Source organism: Colossoma macropomum, unplaced genomic scaffold (assembly GCF_904425465.1).
Source record: "Colossoma macropomum unplaced genomic scaffold, Colossoma_macropomum, whole genome shotgun sequence".
NCBI lineage: Eukaryota > Metazoa > Chordata > Actinopteri > Characiformes > Serrasalmidae > Colossoma > Colossoma macropomum.
The window spans coordinates 150001-165000 of record NW_023494810.1 but is presented as its reverse complement, the minus strand read 5'-3'; the positions used below and the strand labels follow the sequence as shown (position 1 = coordinate 165000).

Sequence of the window (15000 nt, the reverse complement as noted above, 5' to 3'; positions counted from 1 at the left end):
GAGATGTAGACGCAGCGCAGCCGCTTAGCGCTGTTTCTGCTCCCGCGTCAAAATTGTGTGATGTTAGAGACCATCACACAATTACATTAAGAAATGATCAGCGTCAACATTTCAACAAACTCAAATTAAACACACAGAAACATTAATGTGGGATGAGGTCAAATGGCGAGAGAGTTTAACAGATCTATGGATTAGATGTAGATATATTAATGTGAGGATGTTTAAACGCTGATCATTTCGTCCTGCAATTGTGTGATGGTCTCTAACACCGCAGCTTCACGCGGGAGCAGAAACACTGTGGGCCGTTTGCTGTGAAGGAGAACTACACTTTCCTCATAACCTCCCAATCCAAACTCAGACCTGATGAGCATCTCTGTTCATAATCTCATCAATCTAACACATTAAAAGCCATCAGACAGTCTCAGGGAGCTGTTAGCGGCCTGTATCTACTACATGTACTTTGTTTGTGCACGAAAAAAACAAATAACGTGCGTTCAGTTAAAAATAAAACATGACCACGATTAAAGAAAGCGAGGGAACAATTTAAGAAATCGTGACCACGAATAAAAGAAAACGTGTAAGAACTGCAAAACGTTCTCTTGAATTAATTACTTTTTAACCTCCGTCCCCTCCGGGGCTCCATAATATATGGAAACTATGCTGCAAAAACAGCCAGTTTTGAATTCAGGTTCTGTGTCACAGGAACCAACCTATTAAGCCTACAGCAGTTTATCCCTGCTTATTCACACTGCAGTTCTAAAAAGTCTTTCACTTCTGAGTGATTTCTGAATAACAGAGATAACTGATCATATTTCAATCTTAGAGGCACACAAACAAAAGCCTGTTACTGTAGTCACTAAAACATGAGGTTTACGTGATTTAATTTCATGATATGTAATCAGGTAGGAAATACAGTGAAATATGGTGTATCAGTGAGTTTTTTTTCCACAGCTACAGTTTTAAGAGAGATTTTTTTTTCAGCATAGCTTTCCTACCAACTGTTTCATTTTACTTGTCATAGCAGTGACACTGACCTGTGCCAATGCAACAATTTTCTTTACATGGCCTAAGTCTACTACAAATTAAAACTTGTTTTGTGCTTTGTGGCAAACACATTGAGAGAAGCAGAATTAGCCTCTCTGTTACCTTTAACAGAAGGTATCTGAGGTGAATTCTTCTTCTCTGGCAGGGACATAAGCGCAGTGTCAAGTGGTGTTACTCGGGTTGCTTCTGGTGACTCCTCCTGCATTGCTTCCGGTGAAAGTTTCAACATTATCAGCATTACATTTAAATCCTAAAATATGTTTAACAGTAAGTGTAATCTCTGTGTTTATTTATAAAATGACTACAATTATCAAATCTTAGAGCTTTCAGCAATTATCTGAGTAAGGCAGGGGTGTTCAGCTCTGTCTTGGAGGGCTGATGTCTAGGACAGTTTGGTCATTTTTTTCTGCTCAAACACTCCTGATTGAACACATCTGTTAATTTCCATGTTTAGGATGTGTTTGAGTAGGGGGATTATCAAACTGTTCTGGACACCAGCTCTCCAGAACCAGAGCTGAACACCCTTGGGGCCAGTATTTCTGGAATGTTTTCATAGTTTGCATAATGACTGAACCTATTACATTTTATTCCTATTTATTACCTATACAAATCAAGTATATACTGCAATTAAGTTACATTTTTTGGAAAATCAAGAAAAACAATTATTCAACTAGTCTAATGAAATACCATGCCATTTTCCCCTGATGATGAAAATACCTCCAAGTTCTTCATATTTTTCATCCTCTTCCTCACTTCTTCTTTCATCATCATCATCAATTAGCTCCATCTCCTCTGCAAAAAGAACAATGTATTGACAAAAAGTAAATTAATAAGACTTGTAGATCACAACATTAAAACATCTGTACTGTTGTGTCATTGTGAATGAGTGAATAATTGACTGGATAATAAAAATAAAAAACACAAAGACTGTTATATACCATTTGGGTCAATACTGATCTCATCCAAATTCTTGCCCTTGAAGTCTCCAAGTCTCCCTTGTTCTAATGCCATAAGAACTTTGCTGACTTTTGCAAGTTGGAGGGTCTTTTCAGGAAGGCGATAGAACTCCCTATGAATTCTGATGTCATGTCCCAGGAAGTTTGCTAACTGATCCATGTCTGTGTCCTTCAAGTTTAGAACTGTAGAAAGAGTGGCAGCATGTTTTCGCAGTTTTGTGGATGTCAGTGCATCAGGACTATTTGCATTACAAGACTTTGCAAAGCTGCGGATACAATCTGAGCCTCTGTAATGTGACATTGCTGATGGCCGAGCAAAGAGATAAACATTGTCTTTCAGCACTCCACAAGTCTCCCTGTTCTTCACAAGCAACTCTACTGCATTCAGCATTTTAGGGGTCAGCAGAATAGGAACTGGACGTCCTCTTTTTCCTCTGATCACAATTCTGGAGAAGTGCCTGCAGAGTTTTTTCTCAACTTCGGAGAGGGCCCAATCTATGTCATCATGTGGATCACTGGTGTCCCTGGATAAGAAAGCGGATAGGAGCATACACGATACCTCTCCCTCTCTACGACGGTTAAAGAGCATGATCTGAGTCAAAGCGACCTTTGCAAGATCAGACCAGTATTTTGATGTGGGCTCTGCTGATAACTGCTTGATCAATTCATCCTGCATTTTATTGAGAAATGCATGAAGTTTTTGCACATCTTCTGTAAAAGGCAACACTGTGGGGGCATTCCACTTTGACTCCTCAAGATTTCGTGCTGCTGTTGCTGAGATCAGTTCACACCACCGTTCTTTATGTATTTCTTGGAAGTTACTGAGCTTCTGTGCCAAGCAGTGGTCTTTCGCAATCAAAGCTTGAGCTTTCACGAGTTTGCTGAGCTTCATCAGGCTTATTCCAAGTTTCTTTGCCAGAGAAGGAGTTTTGTATGTGTTGGCTTCACTATCATATCCACATGTATGTCTGACAGCTTGAACCATCTTCATGTAGTTTTGAGGATGTATAAAATCTTCCATTGTCTTCAGAGATGCAACTTTTCTGCCAGTGATCAGTAGTTTTCCTAGTTCTCGCAACTTCTGTCGTAAGCATGCCTCATTCTTTGCAGTTGATCCACCTTTGTTCAACAAATGTTCCCCCAGCTGAATGATGCAGCTATCATTTTTGACAGCAGCTGTGATTTCATCTGCATTCATGAGGCTTAAAGTCTTCCACAGTGCTTTGCTTATGTGTGAAGGTACAGGCTGTGTAAATGAACAGAGAGACTGGACACGGTTTTTCCCAGGTTTTGGAGTATAATCTTCAGGGCCTAGTTTACAGACCTTCACGTGTCGCCAAAGAACGTTCCTGGTGAATAACCCTTGGCAATATGCACAATGCATAAAATCAGTGCCTTGTGCTTTCTTTGGTGGTCGTTTGCATGGAACCAGTTCACCCTTGCCCGTTTTAATTACAGAAGCATTATGGACGAAGTTCCCTCTGTGACGTAAATTATCCAAATGCATTTTTCTCTGTTTAGAACCCTTTGGAAAACTGCATGCTATAGCCACTTCTTTTTCACTGGAATGGACATACTGCAGATGTCTTGCCATCTTGCTAAAAGGTTTCAAACAAAACAGACAGTAATGTTTCTTGTCATATGCTCTACGACCATCACATTTTCTTCTGACTGCATTGACTACTACTGCCCCTTCTTGTTGCACAAGCTCAGAATTGCTGCAGACTCCATCACTCTCTATTACTGGAGGACTTTTGCTGGGCCATTTATTTAGATCCATAACTTCAAGGTTGCTTCTCTCTGTAACACCCATGACACCTGAAGATGTGCTATGAGGGACAAGATTAGAGGGGATAGCTTCATCTGTGGAAGACAGACGGCTCTGTTTCACTGGTTTTAGGGAGGTACTACTCTCTGAACTACTTTCGTTCCTTTCATCTCTAGAGTTAGGGATGTACTCCTTTCCACTATCTGGAGTAGAATCAAACAGCTCATCTGAATCTTCAGGAACAAACCCTCTCATCTAAAAATCAATATGATAATTTAGTCATTTTTGAAATGCCAAGCCAGTAAGCATCAGAAATTACAAAACAAATTCATAAACCAAATCTATATGACAAGTATTTGTCCCCTGCATGATTTTCTGAATATTTACTTTTTCATGGACTGCTGAAACACAAATGACCACTGAATTGGGATTTCAACATTATATATACAAAGAAGAATTTTACAAGAATAAAAATGTATCATTCTGAAAAGGGCTGTGAATTTGTTTCTATGTTTTGTGCCATACTACCTGATGTACAAATTATGGAAGGTCTAGGATGTCTAGCAAAATAATCACTACATTCTGCAGAATGAACGTCATACCCATGTTCAATCTCAGTGATTCTAGTGTCAAATTAGGGGCATGACTTGGCATCACTGAAAGAGGCTTTGGCAAAAGGGAATTCAGTGGTGTATTTGAGAATTTCAAAGGAGGATATCAGCCCAACCAGTTCAGAAGTAAACCTGATGTTCAGTTTGATCAAACAGCAACAGAACAATTGAAAATATAAAATCAAGCCTACTGCAGTCTAAAGAAAATGAAAATTAGAGATATGGAATGGCCCTTAGTCAATACCCAGACATACATTCCATTGAGATACCATATTAAGACAACTAAAGGTCAAAACTCTTGCCTCTTTCTGTAAAGAGCATATACTCTCTTTTTTTCCACAGAGCAAAAAATTAGGTGAAATAAAAAAAAATAATAATAATAATAATAATAATAATAATTTGCCAACAACTACATTTGAATATTTTGCATTTTTTTCTCATCCTGTTTGGTGTGTAATGGCCTTAACACATGCTCACAGCACCACACTGCAGTGGCAGTAAGAGTTTGTTAAAGAATGGCTGTTCTGTGTCTATGGCCTGCAGCTGTTTTAACGTTTTGAAGTTCACAATAATGTTACTGTGCGTCTTTAATATACATTATACCGGCACATGCCCATAAATTCATTGAATTTTTAAGCTATGAATTAATATGCTAATGAAATTTATCTGCTTTGGAATGAATATGAAACACTTACTATAACACTTCTAGTCCTTCTTAATCTAGGTACATGCACATCCTCTTCATCAGTGTCTTCTAATGAAGAACTCTTCAACAAAAGAAGAAAAACATACAACATTGTTGAGGGAGTTGGAGAATTAAATCAATGTAAAAAAGAAGTCTGCTCACAATGTAGTTGCACAAATTTAATAACAGGCTGAACATAAAAATAATTCCATAAAGTATTAAATCTATCCACAATTTAACCAAGACTGGGAAGCTGTATTGATACGAGAGCCTATATTACATTGTAGCATTTTAAAGTCTTCTCAAAAATAAAAATTGTATGAAAGTTCATCCATATTCAATTGTTAGTGTGTTATACTGTGATTAGAAATTCCTTGTAATTCAAAAGGTCAATTTCAACTGAGCTCATGTCCTGGCCACAATTTCAGAAAGCTTTTAATCTTTAAACAAATGTACCTGCCCAGAACTGCTGTCGTTGCTGTGATCCTTCAGAGGCTCTGACTGACGAGACATAGGGGTGACCCAGGCAGTCTTCTCAGGATTGGAATTTCTCATCTGTATAGTTCAAATTTATTTTAAAGTTCAAATGGACATGACTACAAGAGACTTGAACATGAACAGGTAGAACAGGTAGCAAGGAGTCTTGACTGAGACAGTGGCTGAAGATTCTCTTTGACAAAACAGCAAAACTGTATCCTCTTCTGTCATCTGTAATATATTATATATTTTGGAAATAAAATGTGAGCTAATTATAAGAGATACTTTGCAAACCCCAGGGTACGCTCAAAATCCTATACAGTTTCAGTACTGAGTATATAATTTAGGCTGACAAGTATGAAAATGACCTTAATGTAAGCAAAATCTGTGTTGTGCCCTAAGAAGCACTTGTACAAAATTCAGAGTTGGCGATTTTCATGCCTAACAAACACTTGTGAATGACCGCAAGAGACTTACCTTATCACTTGCTGAGGAACAAGCAGACAGAGCGGGTCGAGACTGCAATGGCTGACAGTTCTCTTGAGCACTGCTCTCTGCAATTGTGTCCTTCCTAGTCCTCTGTAAATATATGATACAATTGTACAAATCACAAGAGTTGGTACACAAGTGAAGAGATGCTATGCAATTGAACAACCCCTTTAAGAATATTATCCTTTAGACAAGAATGAGAACAAGCAAAAGGCTTCAGCTCCAGACTTTAAACAGATTTTCAGAAAGTAGGTGGTCAATCTTGGCCTGTCATGATCACAGAATTTTAGCTGATGAGTATTTGTCATACAAATAATTGTGATTAATGATTTAATTGTTCACTGTATGCAAGCCAAAAGTAGCTGAATTAGCTGATTAACCATCTTGCTTGTTAGCTATGTTTTCTTAGTAGCTAAACGATAAACTACTGTTGTGTACACATACACATACTCACAACTGTCTACAGATTAATAAGTTAAGAACAGAATTATGAGTAGAGTTTTTCCACAAAAGGACAAAATATGAGCAAAAAAACCCACTAATTTTGCCAGCACACATGCTAAAAACAGAACTAGCTACATAGTTAACAAAAACAAACATTACTGACTCTAAGTCATAACTTTGTTTTCATAAGCCTCATAATTTCATGAAGAGCATTTATTTCCTCACCACAATGTACCCAGTTCAAATTCTGCTTGTTGCAGCATAATGACTGTGAAATCTAACAAGTTATATAATTGTAATCATGTCTAATAAATTCAATTAAGTGATTATGTAATAACTGTGACAAGCTTATGTCAATCAGGTACATCAATAGTTCAATTAAATTACAGTGAATACAAAAACTACAAAAAAAAATGAATTCAAGGTCAAACATACTTTGTAAGGACACAACACATTTTGTGACCGTGTGACTGTCACTGCTCAAGATATACTTTTCCCCTTTGATTTTCTATCTCATTCACACTCATTTGACCAAAAACCTGCATCGTGGGGACTCCGTGAGGTCGTCAAATACTAAGCAACACTTGTGAATGACCGAAAGAGGCTTACCTGATCACTTGCTGAGGAACAAGTAGATAGAACAGGTTCTGACAGGGATGGGGGCTGTCTCTCTTTGGTGTTACTCTTGGAAATTGTGTCCTGCCTAACCTGTTCAAATATGGTACATTGGCAAATTAATTAAGCAATTCAAAGTGGGATTTCCTATATACGTGACACTTCTATTATATTAGACCAAAGATAATGCAGAAGACAACCGTTACAACTTTTCAAAACTCTAACATGCCCTGAGATATGCAAATGTAGTGTTTCCTCACTGCTTACAACCCTCAGTCAAAGTGCTTACACACACAAAGGCCTAAACATTCTTTGTGAGGACGCTTAACACATTTTGTGACCATGTGACTTGTGGGGACACTGTCCTAGCTGAGAGTATTTTCCCAGCATCTATCTCATTCACACTCATTTGACCAAAACCTGCATCGTGGGGACTCCGTGAGGTCATCAAATACAACAAACATAACAGACAAGATATAATGTTTTGGAACTTCAAACCTTGATCAAAATATACTTTTCCACTTTAATTTTCTAATTCTATATATTGCAAAACTACAAAATTCAAAGTTGGCTATTTTCAGATCTAAGGAACACTTGTGAATGACCGAAAGAGGCTTACCTGATCACTTGCTGAGGAACAAGTAGATAGAACAGGTTCTGTCAGGGATGGTGGCAGTCTCTCTTTGGTGTTACTCTTGGAAACTGTGTCCTCCCTAACCTGTTCAAATATGGTACATTGGCAAATTAACTAACAATTCAAAGAGGGATTTCCTATACACATAACACTTTTTTCATATTGGAAGAAACAAAGCAGAAGACTTGTTACAACTTTTCAAAACTCTAACATGCCCTGAGATATGCAAATGTAGTGTTTCCTCACTGCATACAACCCTCAAAGTGCTTACACACACAAAGGCCTAAACATTCTTTGTGAGGACACTTAACACATTTTGTGACCATGTGACTTGTGGGGACACTGTCCTAGCTGAGAGTATTTTCCCAGCATCTATCTCATTCACACTCATTTGACCAAAACCTGCATCGTGGGGACTCCGTGAGGTCATCAAATACAACAAACATAACAGACAAGATATAATGTTTTGGAACTTCAAACCTTGCTCAAAACATACTTTTCCACTTTAATTCTCTAATTCTATATTATTGTAAAGCTACAAAATCCAAAGTTGGCTATTTTCAGATCTAAGGAACACTTGTTAATGACCGAAAGAGGCTTACCTGATCACTTGCTGAGGAACAAGTAGATAGAACAGGTTCTGACAGGGATGGTGGCTGTCTCTCTTTGGTGTTACTCTTGGAAACTGTGTCCTCCCTAACCTGTTCAAATATGGTACATTGGCAAATTAACTAACAATTCAAAGAGGAATTTCCTATACACATAACACTTCAATTATATTAGACCAAAGATAAAGCAGAAGACATCCGTTACAACAGTAAAAAAAGTGATTAAGCGAAACTTCTCACAACTCTAACATGCCCTGAGATATGTAAATGTAGTGTTTTTTCACTGCTTACAACCCTCAGTCAAAGTGCTTCAAGGTCTACACATCAATGTCTAAACATTCTTTGTGAGGACCCTTAACACATTTTGTGACCATGTGACTTGTGGGGATACCGTTCTAACTGGGAGCAGAATCTATATTATTCACACTCATTTGACCAAAATCTGCATCGCGGGGACTCCGTGAGGTCATAAAATACAACAAACATAACAGACAAGATATAATGTTTTGGAACTTCAAACCTTGATCAAAATATACTTTTCCACTTTAATTTTCTAATTCTATATATTGTAAAGCTACAAAATCCAAAGTTGGCTATTTTCAGATCCAAGGAACACTTGTGAATGACTGAAAGAGGCTTACCTGATCACTTGCTGAGGAACAAGTAGATAGAACAGGTTCTGTCAGGGATGGTGGCAGTCTCTCTTTGGTGTTACTCTTGGAAACTGTGTCCTGCCTAACCTGTTCAAATATGGTACATTGGCAAATTAACTAACAATTCAAAGAGGGATTTCCTATACACATAACACTTTTTTTCATATTGGAAGAAACAAAGCAGAAGACATGTTACAACTTTTCAAAACTCTAACATGCCCTGAGATATGCAAATGTAGTGTTTCCTCACTGCTTACAACCCTCAGTCAAAGTGCCTACACACACAAAGGCCTAAACATTCTTTGTGAGGACACTTAACACATTTTGTGACCATGTGACTTGTGGGGACACTGTCCTAGCTGAGAGTATTTTCCCAGCATCTATCTCATTCACACTCATTTGACCAAAACCTGCATCGTGGGGACTCCGTGAGGTCATCAAATACAACAAACATAACAGACAAGATATAATGTTTTGGAACTTCAAACCTTGCTCAAAATATACTTTTCCACTTTAATTCTCTAATTCTATATATTGTAAAGCTACAAAATCCAAAGTTGGCTATTTTCAGATCTAAGGAACACTTGTTAATGACCGAAAGAGGCTTACCTGATCACTTGCTGAGGAACAAGTAGATAGAACAGGTTCTGACAGGGATGGTGGCTGTCTCTCTTTGGTGTTACTCTTGGAAACTGTGTCCTCCCTAACCTGTTCAAATATGGTACATTGGCAAATTAACTAACAATTCAAAGAGGGATTTCCTATACACATAACACTTCTATTATATTAGACCAAAGATAAAGCAGAAGACATCCGTTACAACAGTAAAAAAAGTGATTAAGCGAAACTTCTCACAACTCTAACATGCCCTGAGATATGTAAATGTAGTGTTTCTTCACTGCTTACAACCCTCAGTCAAAGTGCTTCAAGGTCTACACATCAATGTCTAAACATTCTTTGTGAGGACCCTTAACACATTTTGTGACCATGTGACTTGTGGGGATACCGTTCTAACTGGGAGCAGAATCTATATTATTCACACTCATTTGACCAAAATCTGCATTGAGGTCATCAAACACAGCAAACATAACAGACAAGATATAATGTTTGGAAATTCAACCTTGCTCATGTTCCACTTTGATTTTCTCATACCTTAGAAACACTTGTAAATGACTGCAAGAAACTGACCTGATCACTTGCTGAGGAACATAGAACAGATAGAACAGGTTCCGACAGGGATGGTGGCTGACTCTCTTTGGCGTTACTCTTGGAAACTGTGTCGTCCCTAACCTGTAAAAAATACAGTACATTAGCCAAATTAATTACAAACTTAATTTAAGTATCCATAGCACCCATGTTATTTTATTTCAAACATGAAGTAGATCACATCTGTTAGAAAAAGGGAAAAATGATTTAGCCAACCTTCTCATTCAGGAACATTTGATCAAAATCTTATGGTTTTTACTTGACAACAGAAATCAAGCAAATGTATACATAATATCCATTAAACAATACTTACATATTATAGCGCCCTTTTCTAGCATAAAATTATAGTTTATAATAGGGGTGCGGGAAAAAAACGATTCTTAGATGCATCGCGATGCAGAAGTGGACGATTCTGAATCGATTCATAAATGTCAAAAATCGATTTTCTAAATATTTTATTTATAACGTAATGTTGATGGAACCCAAAGGGCTGAACTTGGAAGTGGGTAAGTGCAGCGCCTGGACAGTCTGTGGCGGCACATAACAAAAACACACATGGATGAGCGAGAAATCCGACCGGCAGCGTCTGCATTAAAAGCCAGGTTAGATCAGGAGTCACAACCCAAATGTTAAGAAGAGCCATTTTGTCCTTTCAACAAAAAGCAAACCACCTTGGGAGCCACAACATTTAATGTTCAGTATGTGATAATGTCCTAGTTTAGGCTAAACAATATAAACGAAAACGCGGACTTACTCTACTCTGCTTTAAGCTTCAGCTTTTCGCCGCTTTTCTTCCAACTCCACCAGAAAACTTTTCCTCAAAAGTTTAGTTTCTTGTAAAATGTCTCTCAGCTTTCGGCTGTTTTACGAGGCTGAAGTCGCTTTTCACTCACCGGCTTCTTGCTGAACTTTCCCGTTCCAACTTAAACAAACATGAGACCAAAACCGAAGTTATAAAACACTGAATTAAATGGGTAGGACGGCTGTAACGCGCTGCGTGGTCATCCATTACCACTAGATCTTATTACACCGTAACAGCGCATTTTATCGTAGGTGAGTGGCAGCAGCGTCTCCAAACAAGAGCAGTTAATCAGAGCCTTCTAGTTCACTTGCCACATCACTTCCATTTGTTTTATTAACAGAAGATATTAAGTAAATTCATTATGGATCATTACAAATAATTTGCTTTAAAACTACCAAGTCCTCAGACAGTAAGAAAATAGAAATCACATGTAGAAAAAAAAGATGCATCGATAATCGTTTTATAATTGCATCGCAGCCCTCTGAATCGTAATCAAATCGAATTGTGAGGTTCCCAGAGATTCCTAAAAAAAAAAAAAACTTATATACCTTCTTTCGCCATGGCCAGTCATTTCCTCCATAATCATAGGTGATTTCATCTCCCTGTTTTATGTCTTCTATGGCAAACAGGCAGAGATGTGGCCTTCCATCTACTTCAATCATCTTCATTCTGCAATTTGGGTGCTTGTGGTCATCGTTAACCAACCTCCCAAATGATCCATCTTCTTTGGCAGAATCAATACTTTACAAAAGAGACAGAAAGAGGAAAAAGATAACTGAAGGGATAACAAGTATATGTCTGTTCCTGTCTGACATACAGGAAGTGAGATCACAGTTTTGTGAGAGTTCAGCAACATATAAACAAAGTCATATTCCAAAAAGACCATTAAGTAATTATTGACCACTCAGACTACATGTGCGAATATCGATTACAGGGAACCTATTATGCTTATTTTCAATGTTCATAATTTTATTTTTGTGGTCTGCTCGAATATTTTTACAGCTTTAAATGTTCCAAAAACACATTTTTCTCATACTGTACATCTCTGTTTGCCCTCTGCCTGAAACGCTCTGTTTGAGCTCCTGTGTCTTTAAGCCCTGCCTCCCAATGAGCCCAGTGAGCTCTGATTGGTCAGCTCGCTCACTATATTGAACAACCACCAGAGTGGTTGAAAGCCTTCAGTAGCCGCTGTGCGCTGTGTGAGGGCATGCTGAGCTCACCGGTAGGCGGGCAGTAAGGACTGTGTTATGAGATTGTAACAAAGGAAAAGGCCTGGAATTCCAATGATGCATTTCAGGCAGCTGAGAAAAGTGGGTTCTGTGGGAGAGAGTTTCTCCCTCTGGAGTGAACTGTGAGCTTTGTAACCTTGCAGAATGCTTACATGCACAAAAAGCTACATAATAAACTAAAGAAAAAAGAAAAAACAGAACAGAATAATACACCCCCTTTTAAGTCAAATTTCAGGAAAAACCTTTCTATTTCATTCCATCAGGACAGATCCTTTCACTTGTACAATGTGAACTTAGTTTTAACTATTCATAAATATAGTCACTTACCACCACATTTTCCCCTTCCATTTGAAGTCAAACATGAACACAGTACAAAGACGGTGGTAGATTTTTCTTCTTCGTTGAGCTTCACTAAAATCAATCCTATCCCCCCTGTACTCAACCACAAAATCACTCTTGGAAAATTGAGCTAAGGAGAAGACACCACGTCCTGCAAAAAAATGATAAAGAATCACATTACCAAATTGCTACAACAACTAAATAGCGCTATTAATCTGAGTGATTAAATACTGAAACAGTGAGTAATACAATTACAACCCCATTTCCAAAAAAGTTGGAATGCAGTGCAAAATGTAAATAAAAACAAAATGCAACGATGTGCAAACCATTTAAACCCTATATTGCTTTGAAAATAGTACGAATATAACAAATCAAATATTGAAATTTTATAGATTTTTTAAAAATATATGACCATATCAAATTTGATGCCAACAACACTTTCCAAGAAAACTGAAATGGACTGAGGGGAAGTGGAAAAGTGTCCTGTAGTCTGACAAGTCAACATTTGAAATTGTTTTTTGGAAATCAAGAAGACCTGGCTTATTGTCAATGCACAGTTCAAAAGCAAGTATTCATGATGGTAAAGGGGGCATTAGTGCACATGGTTTGATGTGCACATCTGTGAAGGCACCATTAATGCTGAACGATACGTTTTGGCAACATATGCTGCCATTCAGACGGCGTCTTTTTCAGGGAAGGCCTTGATTATTTCAGCTGGACAGTGCCAAACCACATTCTGCATGTATTACAACAGCATGGCTCCATATGAAAAGAGTCTGGGTGCTAAATTGGCCTGCCTGCAGTCCAGACCTGTCACCACTGAGAACATTTGCCACATTATGAAATGAAAAAATATGACAAAGGAGACCCTGAACTGATGAGCAGCTGAAATCCTGTATCAAACAAGAACAGGAAAACATTTCACTTTCAAAACTACAGCAGCGTCTCCTCAGTTCCCAAACGCTTACAGAGTGTTGTTAAAGAAGAGGTAATGAAGCACAGTGGTAAACAGGCCCCCGTCCCAACTTTTTTGGAACGTATTGTTAGCATCAAATTCAAAATGCGCATATATTTTTCAAAAAACAAAATTTCTTAGTTTCAACATTTGATTTGTTGTCTTTGTACTATTTTCAATGAAATACAGGATTTAAATGATTTGCACATCATTGCATTTTGTTTTTATTTACATTTTGCACAGCGTCCCAATTTTTTTGTAAATGGGGTTATAGTTAACACAGAGTATCCCAGATGTATCTAAATGAGTAATGTTAATTTTGCAATTCAGTCACATTTAACAGAATTGTTTCTTAACAAATATACATGAAAAGGCTTCAATGTATAGACAAAATATAAACTGTTACTTTTATTATTGTCACTCATTAGTGGGATAGTATTAGAAATGTTAAATTAGGATTGGCTTAAACACTAAGTTTGGTAGTTTGGTATGGAGCCATCCAGCCATATTCTCCTCTGACATTATTACCTTCATACCTCTGGAAATAAAAAAAAACCTTGTCATTTCTAGATAATCCTGCTATTTAAACTAGTCATTATAACTTAGGTTTTTCAGAAGTGCTTATTTATGGGGTGTTATCCTACTTTCTTTCAAATGGGAACAACTGAATTAAAGTCACTGTGCTTCAATTACATTTTTCTTTCCTTTATAATTTTTAATGTTTAATTAGCAAAAAAAAACAATTGCCCAGGTTTTTCTCTGGCTTCCATGCTCTGATAGATGCATATGTTTTTTCATGCAGCATTTACAAAATGTAACTGCCTTTTGTTCATATTGGCTGTTAATTGAAGAGAACAATGAAGAAACACTTATTTTAAAACAATGATATATCATACAGATACAGCATGTCTAGGTACTTATTAAACCTACCTTTCAAGGGATTGATGTACTTCACCTCTAGCTTTGACGTCTTGTCAGTCTTTGTGATCACATGATGCATGGCGTCTTGCAGTGGGCTGATTCTTCGTGGCATTTTTAACTCTTCAAGGAACTGTCCATATATTGACTGGATGAAATAGAATGATAAAGATTTTAAACAAAACACAAAAAAACACACAAAAAGCAACATATGCTCTTCCAAAAACAGAACTGTCCATCACTGCCACATCCACAGTTTTCATCCAAAACATTTAAAAAGAGCACAACCAGGCTTTGGAGTGTTTTCTTCAGGGTCAGGATAAGTACTTTTGAAATGACTTTTACTGTTCAGATTGACATAGAGGTTTACCATTAGCTATTTACAAATATTTCACTTTTTCATACTGCTCTTAAAGGGAACCCTGACTTTTAAGACATAGAGGCCCCAGTACGAGGGACACGTTCAATACTATTGAATTACATTAAATGAACCAAGCAAAACACTTTATTATTAAAAATAGATAAAACTTCTCTACTAGTATTTCCACATCAAATGGTTGCTCTCTC

General features: G+C 37.5%; 3 protein-coding genes across 11 annotated transcripts in view; 1 reads left to right on the top strand and 2 right to left on the bottom strand.

Annotated features, from left to right (window-relative positions):
- Positions 1-3126, bottom strand: part of LOC118799721 — a 4509-nt gene extending 1383 nt beyond the window's left edge. The window contains exon 1 of the mRNA XM_036559734.1: positions 1147-3126. Coding sequence (XP_036415627.1) covers positions 1975-3021 — 1047 coding nt within the window. The 5' untranslated portion in view covers positions 3022-3126 and the 3' untranslated portion in view covers positions 1147-1974. The remainder of the gene's footprint in view (positions 1-1146) is intronic.
- eif4g3a (eukaryotic translation initiation factor 4 gamma, 3a) overlaps positions 1-15000 on the top strand; it is a 117004-nt gene that overhangs the window by 73362 nt on the left and 28642 nt on the right. The window lies entirely within an intron of this gene.
- The window catches only part of LOC118799720, a 12791-nt gene continuing 1469 nt past the window's right edge, over positions 3679-15000 (bottom strand). Inside the window, exons 2-12 of the mRNA XM_036559733.1 lie at positions 14446-14581; positions 12549-12711; positions 11541-11733; positions 10173-10274; positions 9594-9692; positions 8973-9071; positions 8326-8424; positions 6019-7807; positions 5521-5619; positions 5075-5146; positions 3679-4023 (exon numbers count right to left, since the gene is read on the bottom strand). Coding sequence (XP_036415626.1) covers positions 7673-7807; positions 8326-8424; positions 8973-9071; positions 9594-9692; positions 10173-10274; positions 11541-11733; positions 12549-12711; positions 14446-14581 — 1026 coding nt within the window. The 3' untranslated portion in view covers positions 3679-4023; positions 5075-5146; positions 5521-5619; positions 6019-7672. The remainder of the gene's footprint in view (positions 4024-5074; positions 5147-5520; positions 5620-6018; positions 7808-8325; positions 8425-8972; positions 9072-9593; positions 9693-10172; positions 10275-11540; positions 11734-12548; positions 12712-14445; positions 14582-15000) is intronic.